The sequence below is a fragment of the Diabrotica virgifera genome, chromosome 2 (genome assembly GCF_917563875.1).
Source record: "Diabrotica virgifera virgifera chromosome 2, PGI_DIABVI_V3a".
In the NCBI taxonomy this organism is placed as follows: Eukaryota; Metazoa; Arthropoda; class Insecta; order Coleoptera; family Chrysomelidae; genus Diabrotica; species Diabrotica virgifera.
In genome coordinates this window covers 135,925,906-135,946,484 of record NC_065444.1, presented here as the reverse complement: position 1 = coordinate 135,946,484, position 20,579 = coordinate 135,925,906, and the positions used below count along the sequence as shown (strand labels likewise).

Sequence of the window (20,579 nt, the reverse complement as noted above, 5' to 3'; positions counted from 1 at the left end):
AGAGGTAAACAAGGAAAGCTGATATATTAAAGTAACATCAAGGAATCAAATCTCTAACTACCGAGCTGATTAGACTTCTGGTAGCAAGTACAGGAATAAAGTTATTAAGGTAGTGTAAAGTGGCATCGATATACAGATGCCACTTTGCAAGACGATGCCAAATCGATGGTAAATGCATAATGTATCGATGCTATAAAAAAGCACAAAAACTTACAACGTGAGGTTAGTTCATTAATTTAACATTTCCATAAAACATAATTATATAAAATTTTATATAATTATGTTTTATGGAAATGTTAAATTAATGAACTAACCTCACGTTGTAAGTTTTTGTGCTTTTTTATACAATGTTCTTTTATCTTTAATTTCATTGTATTTATAATTATATACTCATTTTAGCTAATCTTGACGAAGCAAATAAATTTTGCGAAAGCTCGATTGTAACAAAGAGTTTCTCTCATCCTGCCCCTTACACTGACTGCAACCTCAATAAAAACTTGTATCTACATATTGTCAGTCAATAATACCAAACTACTTTATATATATATATATATATATATATATATATATATATATATATATATATATATATATATATAATATACGAGAGGGGCAAAATTATGAAATAAATTAATTTTCTCTACAACGGACGATTTTGGAGAAAAACCCCGAAACAAGTCGATTTTTATTTTTAAATTACAATTTTTTGGGTTATATTTTCATAGTAGTAAAGTCATCTAACTGTGCGTGATCACGTAATCAATGATTTTTTTAAATGGGAATAGGGGTCGTGTGGTAGCTTATTTGAAAGGGTGTTATATTCTCTATTCAGTAATATAAACGTTAACGTAATTATTGATTGATTGATTGATGACGTCACTAATATGAAATATAGATATGCCAAAAAATTGTAATTTAAAAATAAAAATTGACGTGGTTCGGGTTTTTTTGCCAAAATCGTCCATTTTAGAGAAAATGAATATATTCCATAATTTTGCCCCTCTCTGTATAAAATTCAATGTTGCTAAAAATCTTATATTTCTTTCACATTCACAACTAAATACAGTTAGCTTACTTTTGACACAGTTTATAAAGAGAAAATTTTCCTCCTTGGTTGTTTTTTGAGCACAGCTCTTCACAAATTCTTAAACCTCATCAATATTGGAAGGAAGTCGACCAGGCATCATTTTCGTCGTTAATTATATATATTTTTTTCTCATGTAAAAGACATTTATCGTAGTAATTGTTTCAGGCAAATTAGCTGCAAGCTCTTGGCGAATTATTTTTGGCGGTTTTTCAGTATATTCTCTTCGGCTTTACGTTTACAAGAGTTAGAAACAATTTTTCGATCTATCTTCTGCAGATCTGGTTCATGATTATGTTGTAGGCTACTTCTAGTTATTGTAAAATTTGCCCCAATAGTATTCAATTTCGCACTAAAAGTTATTTTATTGCCTCCAGAACACTTCTTCACTTTCTAAAACTTTCACCTTATAAAAAATAAAATTTTCAAATACCGCGATTACTTTCTATTAAACATACCATTTTTGTCAAAATTCCAATTATGACTAAAAATAAAATACTATAAAATTAATTAATTAATTATTATAGGTACCTACTGTAACTTTATAGTAGATAAATAATTTCCTTGAATGCCTTTTAGTAAAATCTACCTGAAACTACCATTTCAGTTTTGGTGAGGAAAATACCTGTCGGATTATGACATACCCTTCCAAACTCAGGTATAAGATTATTTTGGTGAGGAAATTACACCCGCCGCAAATAATAAACCAGTCGGACATTAAATTATATTTATACATAAAAAATACTTATTAATTTATGTATTTCATATTGTTCTGAAGCTATTTTTTTCTGGCATCTATGCAATTTACTATTTTACTTGGGAAATAAGCTACAATGTAGGTTGGAAATTAAATTTATTGACGTTTCGACTTCCACTTCGGAAATAGTTATTGAAATACAAGATATTAATAAATTAAACAAATTTTGATGAAATGAAACAGACAGTTTATGTTTCCTTTCGATTCAGAGGCGACACACAATTTCCAGACAGCTGTTTCTGTCTTACAGACTTCCCCAGTAGAGCTGCGTGCACACCTCTGAAGCAAAACGAAGCCAAACTGTCTATTTGTGTGGAATTTTAAAAGTACAGTAGAACCCCGCAAATCCGAACTAATTGGGGGGACAGCCGGTTCGGATTCCGAAAAGTTCGGATTATCCGAAAGTTAGCCTGGAAAGCATGGATGAATAGTGCACTTTTTAAGGAATGATTTGAAAAACAATTTGTTCCATCCGTTTCGATATTCAATAAGGAAGTGGAAAAGCTGTTTTCCTACAACCCAATTAGACCACCTTATTGCAACCCATGGACCAGGGTATGCTGCAGTTTATGAAACTGTATTATAGAAAAAATTTGGTACGGACTGTATTAGAAGCCGAGGAAAGCCGTCCACTACTGACAACCTAAAAAAATCACCGTAAAAGATCTCATTTATTGGGTGGCTGAGGCCTGGGACAACAGCCCTTAGACTTTAATTACAAAATCATGGAAGAAGTTGTGGCCAGATTTAGAGTTTGAAGAAGCTCCATTATAAGATGATCTAGAAGTCGTAACACAACTTCCAAGATGTGAAAACAAAGAAGAAAGTGCAATTACAAAATGTATTGAAGCTGACGACAATGGGCACCAATAAATAATTTGCGGATGAAGACATTGTAGATTTGGTTCAACCTTAAGGCAGCCCTAATGAAGAAGAAGAAAGCGAGAAAGAAGTTTTTCTGCCAGATCGAGTGTCACACGCAGTTGGCACTAAAGCTCTGGATGTGGCTCTACGTTACGTGGAGCAGAACTCTGCTGCGTTACCGGTCGATGTAATGTTTATGCGTAAATGGTTTAACATCGCTGCGTTAACTCGCTACACCTCCATGCGTCGGACGAAAGTGGCCGACTTCTTAAAGAATACGCCTTATTAATCCTACATTGTTAAATTTTCTGGTTTTACTATGTATAATAAACATGTTTTTAAGTTTTTGTCTTGAATTTTTAAATTTTTTTAACTTTCCGTGGGTTCGGATTTGCCGAACGTTCGGATTAGCGGGGTTCGGATTAGCGGGGTTCGGATTTGCGGGGCTCCACTGTAGTGTAAAATGCCCTTTTCGGGCGCTGCAGCCTGCAGCGTTCTTTCTTGTTCATTGTTAGGTTTGGTTTTAGATAAAATAGATCTCAGTGGGTACGTTCACCAGACCAGTGCGCTACGTCAGCGCTTTGAAACTGTTTAAGATTTTTCGGGTGAACGTCATGTCAATTTAGGCTAAACTTCAACGTGTTGACGAAGCGGTCGCCATTTTATTGAACGTAGTGTTTGTATCGCTTCAATATTGAACGTGTTTAAGAAATATATTGTAATGGCGCGATTATTTGAAAATATTTATTTTACAATGGTTTTAATTATAAAGTAATTGAAACTTAGGAGATACATAATTGTATATGCTCACGAAATTGTAAATCTGTGTATTAAGGAACAATATTTTCAACTTAATTCATATTTAGATACGTGATAATTATTATTTATTTATGGTGGGTTATCCAATGGTTCTGCTCTGCCAAGTCCAGCACAGCCAGCAGCACTAAAAATTATTTCTTGTTCATTTCATTATCAAACATCAATAGAGGTAGTATATTTTATTCATTTTTGAATTAAATTTGTTTAAGATACGTCCAATTTATCGTTGAACGATAAGTATAATAAATCAACAAAAACAACGAATCTCGTTTTAGGTTAGGTTCATAGAACAGGTGGGAACACAAAAAAAACAACTATGAAAGTGTCAAACGGAAAAATACCATTCACCAGACTAAACGTAGTTTTAAAGCGCTGCAACACAGCTGTTTAGTTGAAAGTTAAACCGATTATTTCTGGTGAACGCAGCCAATGTGTTTGTTGTTTTAAATATTGTTGAAATGTTGCATTTATTTCCTGTTATTATAAATTTCTCGGATTAGCATAGGAATAGGATTCTCCTATTATTTCTTGTGAATGTTATAAGAACCCGTCCCAAGTTGTTCTTTTCCATTCGATCCATTCATGACAATTCCTTATTTATAAATGACAAATGATCATAAGTTTTTAATAAAACAGATGTTAACAATTATTGTTTTTCTTCTAAGAATAAATTTTCGTTACAACAAGTAATTTTGGCTCTATCGTGTAAGGATTTAGTGATTCCCTTTTTAACATTGATGTTGTGATTTGATTTGTTATTTACTCTCTTTATCTCTATTTGTTATTTATCTTTCACTCGCCCGTTTCTTGTTTTTTTTTTCTTTATTACCAGATTGGGTATCCCCATTGTTATGTTTTTTATAGTCTAATTGTTTCGGGGTTATACCTATTTCTCCATCTATTTTTAGTACGTTATAGTTAAGGTACGCCTTGTAGACTTCTCTAGCTAATTTCTAGTTTAAGTTCTATTTTAATAGGCCTATTTTTATTGTTTTGGTTTCCTACTCAATGAATATCTAGTATCTCCCCGTTTTCATGTATTGAAATTTTCATTTTATTAGTAATTTCTTTGACTTTATTGTTTACGATTTCTCTATTTTCATTTTGCTGTTTGATCTACACTACACCATGTATCACGATTGTTACGTTGGGATGTCCACGAGTTACTTCACGCAAAGATCCCTGGTTCGAAATTAAATTCGCTTACCTTTTATTGATGACTCTGAACTTACTAAACTGGGTCTGTCTTCACATTTGTACTTCAGTTCATAGTAGCGTGTGCTGTATCTATCCTTTGCCTCCATCTCACTGATTAATTCTGCTTCGGAAGCCTTTTCGAACATAGCTTCAAATACCGCACTTTCCACGACACAAAGCTCATTGTACTTAACTTGTAAAAGTTCCCACTGTACACTAGTTTGTTGCCAGGGTCGAGTGTCCTCCGTTTCAGATAACAAATTGTCCAAAACATTAGCAGCTGTCGTAAAAACAGTACGAAGCACTGTTCGGCGTTTTGTTTCTAATTCTAATGCCATATTTCTCGCTTACAAGGGTAACAACTTCGGCCGAGCCTCACGACAAACGAATTTATTCGCCGGAAAAAAGTTGTTTACACTAAATAAGCGGAAACAACTAACTTTTAAGCACACCCGTATATATTTAAGTCCTGTCACGGTCGCCAAAATGTTACGTTGGGATGTCCACGAGTTACTTCACGCAAAGATCCCTGGTTCGAAATTAAATTATAGAAAATAACTTTCGATTCTAGAAAATTACCCCTATTAAAAATACGCAAGTGTAGCTTGAAATAAAGTTTTTATTTGGATGTTATCCGAAGAATGTTACAAACTCGACTGACTTTAAAAACATATTACAATATCTACACATTTCTTAAAACGGCAATATATTCTTATCAAGGGTTTCAATCTGAAGTGGGCTAGTAAGCCCAACCATCTCTTCACCTTAAAACAACGAAAAAAAGCCATATGGCTCGCCTTATGTATAAAGCAGAAATATCTTTTAAACACGGACACTGCCATATATGACTCGACATTCTCCCACCTTGGGGAATTTGACAAAATTTCTCAACAAATACAGAGAGTCACGAAAAATTACAACAAAATATCAAATAAAGTGAAAAGTAAAATATCAAAAAACAAACAGAGTCATGAAAAAATCAAGTCAATAAAATTTCACTTGAATCTTACAGGAGTTTGAACTACCCGGCCACTTCGCGTACATCTTTCATTTAAATCGGGTGCTCTGCTTTTTGTCACTCCCGCACTTATTTCACTTTTCCTCAGCCCGGAGCTGACAACCGTTCTCTTGAGGCACTGTCTCTGGAGCCGCATCCCGTAGGGTAATACCCTGGATATTCTCGCCAGCAATAACTGCCTCCACGACTTCCACTGGGTAAAGCCTTTGCAACGGTCTCAGAAGTTGGCCTTGTGCCGTCGCAAGACGAACTAATCGCACCTGATTATCTCTACCGGGTAAAAGTTCAATAACTTTTCCTAAAGGCCACTGAAGACGACTACTAAAACGACATCCCCGATAGACACTTTAAACACTTTCGTCTTCTTCGTTCCCGCTTTGAGTTGAGCCAGATATTCAGCACGAAATCTTTTTCGCAAATGACTTCTCAACTCTTGCAAACGGCGTATTTTGCGTGTGAGAGAATTCTGCTCTAGCAAATCACAATCCGGCAACTCGTAACTGACTTGCTCACGTAAAAACATACCTGGCGTCAACGCGGCTAACTCAGTAGGATCATCCGAAATATACGTCAACGGCCGCGAGTTGACTATACTCTAACGATCACACAACAATGTCAATAAGTCTTCATAATTGAGAGACGCTCGACCCAAAACTTTTCGCAAAAGTCCTTTCACAATACTTATTAATCGCTCCCAAAATCCACCCCACCATGCAGCTGTAGGGGGGTTGAAACGCCACTTAATACGTTGTGTAGAACTATATTCCGCGATCATGTTCCAGTCCAATTGCTTAAGCCCGTTCTCAAGTCCCGTAAAATTCGTTCCATTGTCACTATACACCGTTCTCGGGCGTCCACGCCTGGCAACAAAGCGACGGAAAGCTTGAATAAATGCATTTGTTGACAAGGAGGTAACGAGTTCCAGATGAACTGCGCGATAAACGGCACAAGTGAACAAACAAATCCATGCCTTCTCGCCCGATTTCAAGTAAAGAGGCCCAGCTAAGTCCACCCCGGAAATCTCAAACACTGCAGCATCTCGAACTCTATCGGCCGGCAATGAAGGCGTTTGTACTTCGAACGATTTCCCATCTTGTCTCTTGCACACACCACATTCTTTTAAAATGGATCGCACAATCCGTCTACCCCCTAAAGTCCAATATTTTTCGCGGAGCAAACTAAGCAGTCCCTGTGTACCAACGTGACAAGAGTTTGTGTGTAACCTCAAAATCAACTTGCGCACTATAAAATGTTCACCCGGAAGTAAGATAGGCAGACGAAAATCTTGCGTGTCAATTCTCTCGGTAACGCGAGTTTTTAAACGTATAAGTCCAAATTCATCGACAAACGTGTTCAGCGAGGAAATTCGTTTCGTATCTGAACCGAACGCTTCGTTCTGCACTAACTTCAACACAAACATTTCGGCTTTGTCGATTTCCACCGCGACCAATTCGCCTGTAAGTTTTCCATTTGAATTTCTCGTATTGTAACAAAATCGTAGCGTCCAAGCCATCATTCTTAACAGTTTCGTGTACTGAGAAAAGTATCGCAGGTGCCAATCGTCGGACGTCATATTCAGTAGTGACGATATGGCTTTTTTCTTTTTCTCAGTGCCGACTTCTTCTTCATCAACCTCTACTTTTTGTTGGGGCCAATAATTTTCGTTTCTGTGCAACCATTCCGGGCCTTCCCACCATCGAGATTCAAACAATTGCCGAACACCACAGCCTCTTGATGGAAGATCGGCAGGGTTGAGAGAACCAGGCACATATTTCCAACACTCAGCATTGGCTAAATTTCTAATCTCCTGAACTCTATTAAAAACAAAAACAGACCAGTCATCCTTACGTTGAATCCAAGAAAAAACCGTAGTGGAATCACTCCAAAAATAAGACTCAACATGCTGAGAAAATTGTCTTTTGACTGACTGATAAAGTCTAGCACCAATGGTGGCTGCCAACAGTTCCAATCTAGGTATAGAAATCTTCTTCAAAGGAGCCACACGACTCTTAGCTGCTACAAGAAAAATCGAAACACCATCATTCCGAAGAACTCTCAAAAACACTATGGCTGCATAAGCTTTCTTACTTGCATCTGAAAAGGTGTGTAAACTCCAATGGTCAGCTTTAATGGGCCCAGCCTGGATCCAACGTGGAATCTCAATACTCGACAGTTCAGGAAGATGAGTAACCCATTGACAAAATTCCTCAGCCATGTCATTCTCGACTGGTGCATCCCATCCCAAGCGCTTTTCCCAAAGTTTCTGCAGCAACAGTTTAGGGAACAGAGATACTGGACAGGTAAAACCAATAGGGTCAAATATACTCTGAGCCACAGAAAGCATCAGTCTCTTAGTTATGGGTTCTTTTCCGACCACTCCCTGAAAAATTTCACCATTGATTTTTAGTGTGTCTCTTGAGGAGTCCCAGAGAAGACCAAGAACAGGGACAACTGTTTTTGTACTACCAGAAGACTCCCACCCTCTCAAATCCATCTTAGCTTCCTCCATGATGGCAGTTGCTTCTGACACGAACTTTCTCAACTCATTCTCATCAGTAACACTAGTCACACAATTATCAACATAGAACCCCATCATAAGCCTTTCAATTGTATTTTTAGAGTACGGCATATCATTACAACACTTCTCCAGCGCCTTTATCAAATGAAATTCTATAGTAGCACCCAGAAGAAATGGACTACAGTTGACTCCAAAAACAACTCTCCTATGTCGAAATACAAATTCCTTTCCTTCATTGTTTACCCATAGGAACCTCAAAAAATCTCTGTCCTTCGAATGTACAGAAATTTGAAGAAAAGCCTTTCGAATATCCGACACAACACCTATTTTTTGTTGTCTGAACCCGTAATAACACAGAAGGAATAAGTTCAATAAGATTAGGCCCTACCTCTAAACACTGGTTCAAAGAAGGACGACCCTGTTCATGAGATGATGCATCAAAGACTGGCCTAATTTTCGTGGTTTCGCTAGTATTTTTAATAACGGGCCTGTGAGGCAAATAGTGCACACAATTATTCTCTTCGGGATTATTTACTATTTCGATCACACCCTCGTTCAACCACTCATTGAATATTAAATTATACGATTCAAACAAATTGGACTTTTTCAACTTATTTAAAGTAGTATCTAACCTTCTTCTAGTGACAACTAAATTATCTGAAATTAAAGGATGCTTGTTCAACCAAGGTAACATAACCTCATACCTACCTTCGTTGTCACATCGGATAGTCTCATAGAAAAAATTCTTAGCCTCCTTGGCCGTCACCTCTCGTGTCAATTTTTCTACAGGATCGGTTATCCCAATAATATCAAGCTCCCAGAGTTTCGCCACAGAAGAACTATCAACAAACAACGCAATCGACATCATAGATGTGCTGAAATTAGAAGCAACTGCCGGCACCTTGCCCATAAGGGTCCAACCTAACAAAGTTTCAACTGCTACAAGACCACACTGTAACTGATATTTCCTCCCTGTATACAATTTGCCTACAACATCAGCTCCTAACAAAATCTCAATTGGTGCTATATGTCCAACATCGCTGAGCGAAATATTCATGTCACTAAGTTCCTCAACCCAAGGGCCGTGATAAACAGGAGAGACATCTGCACAAATTTTTGGTTGATCTAAGGCATCAAATGAACAAGAGTAAGCTCCTTCACTCGCAGTTACCTTGTATAATTTATGTCGTTGTTCAGAAGTACTTTTACCGCCAAATAACGTATGTACGATATTTTCCGTTCCTTTAGCAGAAAAACCCATTTCTTGTGCGGTACGCTGTAAAATATATGTTCTCTGCGATCCAGTGTCAATAAGTGCCCTTACTTGTTTAGTACCATGTGCACTTCTTATGTTTACTCGCAGAGTTTGTAAAAAAACCTGTGTATTATTCAAATTCGCAAGCATCTGATCTTCAGTCCTATTCTCTTCCGAGCGGCTGATACTTGAGGTCGATGTATCAATTTTGTTAACAGGTAAATCAGGACACATCAAAACAACATGGGATTTACAACACAAAATACAATTCAAACGTGCTCTACAGTTCTTCGAAGAATGTCGCACCTTCAAACATCGAAAACAGGCTTTCTTTTCTGACAATGTTCGTCGTTTCTGTTCCATAGACAATTTTTGTGCTTTAAAACAATTGATACTGTCATGCTGTCCTTCGCAAAAAATACACCTGTCAACCTCATAATTTATCAACCCAGCAGCGGTCGCTGACGGCTGATCAGTTCCTTGCTTTGGTAATTTTATATTCTTCTTTTCAACCAGGTTATTGGATTTATATTTATTTTCAGTCGATAAACCAAAACCTTCCGTTGCTAAATTAATTTTTTGTTCATTTTGAACTTCATTTTGTAGAAAACTCATTAGCCCACTTAATCTTGTCTCCAAAGTTGAAACTTCTGCAGATTCTTCGACATTGTGCATGGATACGGAACCAGAAGGCCTTAAAAACTGTGAAGATCTATGCCATAGTCTGATCATATCCTCCGGTAAACATGACTCAATAAGGGGATACAATATTGCCGCATATTTGTCAGCAGTTATGCCTAAGGTCTCAAGTGAACGAAGTTGATTCTCTATCATATCATATAGTGCAGAAACATTACAAGAACTACTAGAAACTCGAAACTTTGTCGTTTAAATCAATCGATGGATCATCATGCACTACTTTGAACTGCGACCAAAATGGAAGCCAATCTATCAAGTCCCCAGAATATTTCTTGAATTCGATTGGAGGTAATTTAAAACTGCGCTTAGCTTTTATTGATGACTCTGAACTTACTAAACTGGGTCTGTCTTCACATTTGTACTTCAGTTCATAGTAGCGTGTGCTGTATCTATCCTTTGCTTCCATCTCACTGATTAATTCTGCTTCGGAAGCCTTTTCGACCATAGCTTAAAATACCGCACTTTCCACGACACAAAGCTCATTGTACTTAACTTGTAAAAGTTCCCACTGTACACTAGTTTGTTGCCAGGGTCGAGTGTCCACCGTTTCAGATAACAAATTGTCCAAAACATTAGCAGCTGTCGTAAAAACAGTACGAAGCACTGTTCGGCGTTTTGTTTCTAATCTAATGCCATATTTCTCGCTTACAAGGGTAACAACTTCGGCCGAGCCTCACGACAAACGAATTTATTCGCCGGAAAAAAGTTGTTTACACTAAATAAGCGGAAACAACTAACTTTTAAGCACACCCGTATATATTTAAGTCCTGTCACGGTCGCCAAAATGTTACGTTGGGATGTCCACGAGTTACTTCACGCAAAGATCCCTGGTTCGAAATTAAATTATAGAAAATAACTTTCGATTACAGAAAATTACCCCTATTAAAAATACGCAAGTGTAGCTTGAAATAAAGTTTTTATTTGGATGTTATCCGAAGAATGTTACCAACTCGACTGACTTTAAAAACATATTACAATATCTACACATTTCTTAAAACGGCAATATATTCTTATCAAGGGTTTCAATCTGAAGTGGGCTAGTAAGCCCAACCATCTCTTCACCTTAAAACAACGAAAACCAAGCCATATGGCTCGCCTTATGTATAAAGCAGAAATATCTTTTAAACACGGACACTGCCATATATGACTCGACAACGATGTTTTTCTTTCTTATTTCTTTTTCTAGAACCTGGATTATACATGGTGTAACAAAAATACAGGTCATAAATTAAATCACATATTCTGGGACCAAAAACAGTTTGATTGAACCTTTACCTTAGTACAAATATGCACACAAAAAAAGTAACAGCCCTTTAAAGTTACAAAATGAAAATTGATTTTTTCCGATATATCGAAAACTATTGAGAGATTTTTTAATAAAAATTAACATGTGTTATTCTTATGGCAAGGATATCTTAAAAAGGAATTATAGTGAAATTTGTGCACCCTATAAAAAATTTATGGGGGTTTTGTTCCCTTAAACCCCCCTCCCAAACTTTTATGTACGTTCCAATTAAATTATTATTGTGATACCATTAGTTAAACACAATATTTTTAAAACATTTTACCCTTTAGTAATTTTTTGATAAATCAGTTTTAATCGAGATGCGGCTTCTTTTTTAATATGTTTACATAAAATTTTTATGGGGTTTTCTGCCTTTAAACCCCCCAAATGTTTGTGTACGTTCCAATTAAACTATTATTGCGGTAACATTAGTTAAACAGAATGTTTTTATTTAAAACTTTTTTGCGTCTTAGTATTTTTCCGATAAGGCACCTTTTATCGAAATGTGGCTTATTTTCGAATATGGTTCAATATATACCTCAAACTGTAATTATTTATAAATAATATTATTACCAGGTCTGCTAGCTTTTCGAAAAAGTACTAAAAGGCAAAAAAGTTGTAGATATATTGTTGTTAACTAATAGTGCCACAATGATAATTTCATTGAACCGTACACAAAAGTTTGGGGGGGGGGGAGGGGTTTAATGGAACAAAACACCCATAAAATTTTTATGGGGTGCACAAATTTCTCTAAAATTTTATTTTAAGATGCGCCTGTCATAAGAATGCCACAAGTCCGTTTTCATTAAGAAACCACAAATAGTTTTCGGTATACAGTCGAACCCGCTTATTGGAATAGCCTTCGTGCCAAGCAAAAGTATTCCTATAACAGGGATATTCTAATAACCGATCATATGTGCCTAGTTAAAACGTTTTGTGACCTCAAATTTCTATTCCTTAAACCGGGATATTCCTTTAACAGGTACTCTAATAAGCGGGTTCGACTGTATTGGAAAAAATCGATATTTACTTTGTAACTTCAAAGGGCTGTAACTTTCTTTATTTGAACATTTGTACTAAGGTAAGTTAGGTTCAATCGAACTATTTTTGGTCCCAGAATATACGATTTAATTTATGACCTGTATTTTTGTTACACCCTGTATAATACTTGTAACTTATTTAGTTCGATCGATATAGCATCTATTTTATTTTCTACCCTGCTATCTCTCTCTTCCATCATATTAAGTTTTTCCAATATTACTTCCATGACGAAGTATTTGCTTGTACCTTTCCCTACAAGAGCACGTAACGAGAAAGATTTATCACAAGTCAATCCTTCAGAGGAACACTCTTCTTTGAAGTGGTTTAATTATGATTTAGATAAGAGTTTACCTTTTAAGTTGATTCAGGGCTCCGACACCCGGAAGGGCATTAAGGATTATGAGAAAGAAGAAGAAGAAGAAGAAGAAGAAGAGGTCCAGTATATTTCTAAACTTACAACGTATCGGATGTATGCACAAATGATAATGTTCGACATCAACAAAATTTCTTGGAAAATAGATCCTGACACTAAAGAGTTATTATACTACCTACATAATATTATGTAGTAAAGCCGCTGAAAAGATGGACTGATCACGTGAACGACACGCCCTCTTAAACGTTCTTCTCCCGATGTCCCCACTTTTTCCTCGTTTACACCGCTCAACAAACCGTTCTTGAGGTGGTTTACAATTACACGAGAATGTTGATTCTGATTCTGATCAATAGTCAGATCCTTTTGAAATATATACAATGTTTTTAAAGGTTTTTTGATTTTATTCTAAACAAAAATAAAAAATATTAGTTTAAAATATCGTAAAATATAAAGTTCCCAACATTTATTTAAAGAAAACGTTATTTACAAAAAGACGTATAATTTAGGACACGTGCCCGCTCATGTGAAATTAAATAGCGCGCCCATAGCTGGTTAATGAAATTTTTTTTGATATTTCTTTTATCATTTGAAAATCTACTTTCTTTGTTGTTACACTATAAAATGTATAGATATAACCTGGCACAATTTTCAATAAATTTTTAGTGTTGTACAGAAATTTAATGTATAAAAGACATTTAATCAGTGTCTAACTATTTTTTTGATGCAACAATAGATTGAGCCGAATCAGAAAAATTCAATACAGTGTTTTGATAGTTATTCGTATAAAATATAAGTAACTAAATTAACATGTTCCCCATCGGTAATCACGGGTTCGTGTGGTAGAAGAACATCCGGCAATCTTAGGAAGGGGAAGAACGACATCTAATTACCTTAGCAATCCCTATTTATTCCATGCGCTAGACAAGTGACGTCAATTAAACTTTTGTAAAAAAAATTAAATCCACTTCTGCTTTATTTATATAAACCGCCGCATGTGTGACCAAATAAAGACTTTATTAGTTGGTACTAGGTATATCTGGAGCAAAAAAAGGCAAAAAAGTAATCAGAGAACGGGTCTATTTACCTTTTTACCCAGTAAATTATTGACTGTCACCGGTGGGAACAATAAGATTACTTTTTATACTATAATTACTCCAGGGAAATAAAGCAAAAATAACCATGTTCGGGACACTTGACCATCCTACTATATTCTTAATACATTATAAATACAAAAATGCCCGTCACAGTACGGAGGAGAATTTTAGTTATTAACAAATAAGGGTCAAAAATGGCAGTTTTTTCGTTTAAATCGCTACAGGTAAAAATAGGGTAATTAAATATCTTATTAGAGTATTCATCTTCTAGTAGAGAAGCAAAGTTTGAAATGGTAGTTCTTGAATTTTGAGTACCATCATTTGTTTCTCCGGAAATTGTAAAATGAGACTAAAATTTTGAAAATCAAAAATTTGCTATAACTTTTGCGAAAATGAACATAAGACTTTGATATTACATGAAAAGTTGAGTCAAACAGTCCATATAATTCACAAACAATTTCAAAACGATTCGTCAATTAGTTTGTTTTATTCTATTTGTTGATCCCACAGAGCTTTATTTCCAATATTATTACTCAAAACATGATAATGGTACAGCGATTTTGCGGGTACCACATGAAAGAAGAAGACCTATGTTTTCAACATATTTAATAAAAATTTAATATCCGACTCGTATATTATTTGACAAATAATGACATGATTTCGAAGTCAGTTAAATATGATATAATGCCCTAGGGCGTTATTTTGAAAAATAACGCCCTTGTGCATTAAATTTAAATAACTAGATAAATACTGTGAAGTTGACAAATAAAAACCTAAGTAAAACTATGGTTACCACAATTACGTTACGACTATTGCTGGTAAATGTACTTATTTAAAACTAATTAATTCAAAATTCACTCAACAAATTTTTTGCATATAAAGAAGAATTTAGTCGGACATTAAACGTTGAAGGCACCACGGGTATTATAGATAATAACGCTTTCGGTCAACGTTCGGGCCATAGGCCCTCGGTATGTACAATGTACACCATTGACCTCAAGCGTTATTATCCTTATAATACCCTTGGTACCTTAATAACTATAACAAAAGTCATTTTTACCATTGCAAAAATAGTTTACTAAAGTAGAGTCATTTTTGGCTTAAAAATAATTTGAAAAACTTTGTTAATATTAAGAGTGGACTAAATCATCTGTATTATTATTTTTAAAGCTGATATTTTTATACAAATTATCACAAAAAAAATGTCGCCTAGATTAATTAAGGTCAAAGTTAGCCACTTTTTGAAGTTATACTTCTTTAGGCGCGATTGGGAGTGAATTCTTATTATTCTACGCGCAAGCGCACACAGACAGTATAGTGTTAGTTGCTAAACTCTCAAGTTATGTATAAATATATCAGTGCAAAAAAGGTGAGAAAAGAATATATTAGTGTTTTTAGTAAATATATTTACATATTATAATTTTTGTGTCTTTGGATTTGTCTTCCTCGGGAGTAAGATAAGTATTATTAAAACATTTATATTTATTATACTTCACTTCGTCTGGTTGTTACCGTGAATTGTCATTATGTCCGAGACTATATACAAATAGAGCTCTTAGCGTCATTGGTATAGCGTTTGGCTACAGATCGAGAGGTCTTGGGTTCAAATCCGGACCATTCTCATTCTTTTTTTTTTTATTTTGGAAAATGGTAAGCATTAAAATTAGTTTAATATTTAAATAAAATAAAAATAAACTGTTGAAAGTATATTTATTTCGTTGAAGTCATATAATAGAAGTATAACTTCTTACGTGCGTACAAAGTACACACAAATTCTTTTTTTTTTATTTAATTCACAGCTACTTCTGTAGAAACCACATCAAAGAAGAATACTTATATTTTCACAGTATTAAAAAAAATCAATAAAAAGTCATTTTTATCATTCCGAAAACCTTTTACTAAAATAAAGTCATTTTTGGTTTATAAACAATTTGAATAAATTTGTTAATATTGACTGTAGACTAAATCTACTTTAGTATTTGTAAAGCTGGTAATTTTTTTTATTTAATACACAACTACTTTGTTTATAAAAATTAAGCAACCTAACTAGCGCCATTTTGAAGTTCAAGGTATATAGTTTATGTGTAAAAATTTGAGTAAACTTTGAAGTTCAACAGAGCGATTAATAAAAATTTAAAAATGAAGTCCTAACGAAATCTACTCGGGGTCGGTGGAGGGGAATTATTAAAAGCCCTGCACCCAAAAAATGAAATTGATTCTTCAAACATTTGCTGCGATTAATATATCCGGAGCTTGTTGATGGATTTTGATGATTATTTTTTTAATTTGTATGTACTCGTGGTCTTGTAGAGTATATTATGTACATATATCCCCACCTAAAAATACAAAATGTTAGGGGGGACCCCTTATCACTCAGGGATATAAAAAATATATTGCCACCGATTCTCAGACCTACCTATATGTATAATTTCATAAAAATCGGTCCAGCCGTTTCGGAAGAGTATGGCAACTAACACTGTGACAGGAGAATTTTATAGATGTAAATATACAGGGTGTAACAAAAATACAGGTCATAAATTTAATCACATATTCTGGGACCAAAAATAGTTTGATTGAACCTAACTTACCTTAGTACAAATGTGCATATAAAAAAAGTTACAACCCTTTGAAGTTACAAAATGAAAATCGATTGTTTCCAATATATCGAAAACTATTAAAGATTTTTTATTGAAAATAGACATATGGCATTCATATGACAGTAGCATCTTAAGAAAAAATTATTGTGAAATTTGGACACCCTATAAAACTTTTATGGGGCTTTAGTTCCTTTAACCCCCCCCCCAAACTTTTGTGTACGTTCCAATAAAATTATTATTGTACTACCATTACTTAAACACAATATTTTTAAAACTTTTTTGTCTCTTGGTACTTTTTCGAAATGTCAGTTTTTATCAAGATATTTTGAATATTTGTCAAATCCACCACATATTTGTAATATGGTTAATACCCCAGGCTGTGGGTGAAAAAACGTGATATAATTCAGGAATTTTTGAAACCTATCAGGTGTTGTAAAGGACGATGCCAGGAATAACTTCTACTAAAATGTAACCAAAAATATTGTGCGCTTTTTTTTAATTGCGATTTTTATTTGTTAAATTTGCAATTGATTTTTAATTTTGTAGCTTAGGATATTGATTTTAGAGAAAAACTTTTTAATAGAAAGTTGTAGTAAATTAAAAAACCTACAATTTGAGGTACGGTAAGTTTAATTTGGTTAATTCGTTATTGCAAAACAACCTACGAAAGGTCCAAAATGGCCGTTTTTTACAATTGCAATATTTATTGTACAAATATTTTTTTTTATTTTTTAAAGCTTTAAAATGAAGATATTTCGATTCCAAACATAAAAAAAAATTGTGGAGCGAGATTAACGAATTTGTTGCTTAGATATTATAAATTGTTTATCCCAAGAGGCCAAATGTCCACGGCTATAACTTTTTGAAAAAGAATCGTAGAAAGTTGGTGAAACATCCAATCTCCTTCGAAAGAGTTATATTTTCATATTCTGATGTAAATAAATGCGTGCAACATTTTTAAACCTCTAATTTTTGGATTTGAATATAAGGGGGCAAATTTCGTTATAAACATTTAGAGCTGAAGCGGCCCTGTACATCCTATGAGTTTTTAACTTACATATTATTGTTGTTGAAGATAAAACGAAGATTTATAAAAAAATAAAAAATTTCTACGACCAACTGAAGCCGAGATAATATAATTTTTGGGATTGAAAATAAGGGGGCAAATTTCGTTAAAAACATTTAGAGCTGAAGCGGCCCTGTATATCCTATGAGTTTCTAACTTACAGATTATTGTTGCTAAAGACGAAACGAAGATTTATAAAAAAATTAAAATTTTCTACAACCAACTAAAGCCGAGATAATTGTTTTTTTTTCTTAAATCATAGTGCCTTTATTTATAACAATTAAGAAATTATTTTACAGTCATTGACTAAAGAAAGACTTATATTATCTTAAAATAAAAATTATTATAAAATATAATTACATTTAATTATTAAAAATTATTTTTTAAATCGGTGCTTTTGCAAGCAGCCGAATTTTGCAAATGGCCCGGCTCGCTTCAAATCCGCGCGCTCGGAAAATTTTTACGTAACTTGTATTAAATTTTGACAGAAAACAATTTAATTATATTACCATTATAATATACAGTCTATTTACCACTGTATTTGTTTTTCTTGGTAAACTTTTATATGTGAAATCCAAAAAGAATAGTCACTACAAGAAGAAAAAGTTTTATATTGTATATTATAGTAGGAAGTAACATTATTATTATTATATTTATATAACAATGAAAAAATTAAAAATATTGTTTTATATTTCATATATCCACAGAGAACGGCAGTTCTCACCAGTGGCGCACAACACCCCTACATGCGACACTATATATACACGAAATTTTCGATTTTCTAAACCTGACTGAACTGAAAATTGGGCCAAATCCCATCTTAAAGATTAGGAAAAGACTCGTCCATCGATATGTTACTTCTCCATTTTGGTCCAAGGGTGTGGATTTTACGGCCCTTCCCATTTAAAGCCTGTTTTTCGTTCTCGTCCCCAAAACTCACAAAAATTTCAAAAATTTAAGCCCAGACTTTACGGCTTCTGATAGCATAGATCATTCCTTTCCAAAGCATGTTTAATTTTGAAAATCGGTTATACCATTCAAAAGTTATCGAGCTCAGAAATATGATTCAATTTTTATTTAAAAAATGGAAAATGTTTGTGGATATGTATGTTTGTATGTATGTGTGTGGAAAAGTTAAACCGATCTGAATTTTTTTTTCTGTGTTTCAAGAGGGTGTGAGGGCCGATTCAGAACCGGTCTAATTTTTGACTTCTGACTACCCGTAAGTTAGCTAGAGGACTAGGTAAATACAAAATAGCATATTTTTTGGGCGTATATATCTTAGGTTCAAGGAGAGACAGGAAAACCGCAAATACACCAAATCAATAGGGTTGAGTTAAGCTTTCAAATGGTGCTTAAGCGATCAACCTGAGACATACATACTGCTCACCATAGCCGAAAAACTGAAAAATTAAACTTTGATAATTTTGGTTTTTCGACAATTACTCAAAATTTCAACCTACGAATTGCGCCAATAACTGAGCGTTTGTAGAAGGAATCAGGACGCGTCTAGCGGTGTATACCTTATATCTGGGAAAATTCGAATTTTTAAGTTATAGGCTTCATAAGTATTATCAAATCTATTTCTTATGGGAAAAAACGGTTTTTCAAGCTCAATAATTCCTGTAATACGTTCAGTTATCATACTCGATCTTGGATGCATCAGATACTACTTGTCAATACGTTTCAAATTCATGTTTAGTGATCAACATCAGGTAAGGCGTTCAGAAGTTATACAGCTCCAAAAGTATAATTAGTCCAGGAACTGAAATTTTTCACTTCGAAATTTTTACAGAATGGATAGATTTGCTTAAAAATTTGACAATAAGTATTGGATAGTCCAAGGATCAAAATCTATATGATGCCGAAAGACGCTTTTACCATGGAGTTTTTGCCACCTCATCTCGAGGGTGGAATTTTTTTTTTATATTTTGACCGCAAATGCTGGAAAAAATATTAATTATAAGCAAAAAATGTTCAATATACACTTTTTTGGTAAAATTAATAGTTTTCGATTTATTAGTTATCGAAGCTGTTAGTTTTATATCGGAAAGATTACCAGATAACGGCAGTTTTCGCCAGTGGCGCAGAAATAAACCCCCCTACACGCGACACTATTATATACACGAAATTTTCAATTTTCTAAATCTGACTGAATTGAAAATTTTGCCAACTCCTATCTTCAAGTTCAGAAAAAGACTCACCCATTCATATGTACCATCCATTTTGGTCCAAGGGTGTCGATTTTAAGGCCCTTCCTATTTAGGGTCTGTTTTTCGTTCTGGTCTCCAAAACTCCCAAAAACTTCGAAAATTTAAGTCCGACCTTTGCGGTTTCTAACAGTACTGATCATTACCTTTCCAACGCATTTCTAATTTTGAACATTACCAGAGAACGGCAGTTCTCGCCAGTGGCGCACACCCACACCACCCTACATGCGACACTATATATACACAAAATTTTCGATTTTCTAAATCTGACTTAATTGACAATTGGGCCAACTCATATCTTAAAGTTCAGAAAAGACTCGCCCATTTATATGTCAACCATCGATTTTGGTCCAAGGGTGTAGATTTTACGGCCTTTCCTATTTAGGATCTGTTTTTCGTTCTCGTCACCAAAACTCTCAAAAAGTTTAAAAATTTGTCCAACCTTTGCGGCCTCTAATAGAACTGATCATTACCTTTCCAACGCATGTCCAATTTTGAAAATCGGTTATACCTTTCAAAAGTTATAGAGCTTAGAAATGTGACTCAATTTTTATTTAAAAAAGGGAAAATGTTTGTGGATATGTATATGTGTTTGAAATATGGCCATGTGGCCATGTATATGTGTTTGAAAGTTAAACCGATTTGATATTTTTTCTCTGTGTTTAAAGAGGGGGTCAGGGCCGATTTAGAACCGGTGTAGTT

At 34.5% G+C, this 20,579-nt stretch overlaps 1 protein-coding gene across 1 annotated transcript; it reads right to left on the bottom strand.

The window, feature by feature from the left end:
* Positions 1–8,489: 8,489 nt before the first annotated feature.
* On the bottom strand, positions 8,490–10,346 carry LOC126880799 (uncharacterized). The gene has a single exon (XM_050644861.1). The coding sequence runs from the start codon at positions 10,344–10,346 to the stop codon at positions 8,490–8,492; it is 1,857 nt and encodes a 618-aa protein (XP_050500818.1).
* Positions 10,347–20,579: the final 10,233 nt, after the last annotated feature.

Excerpts from the sequence above, each read along its gene's own strand:
- LOC126880799 (XM_050644861.1), bottom strand. The coding sequence starts at position 10,346 with ATGATAGAGAATCAACTTCGTTCACTTGAGACCTTAGGCATAACTGCT.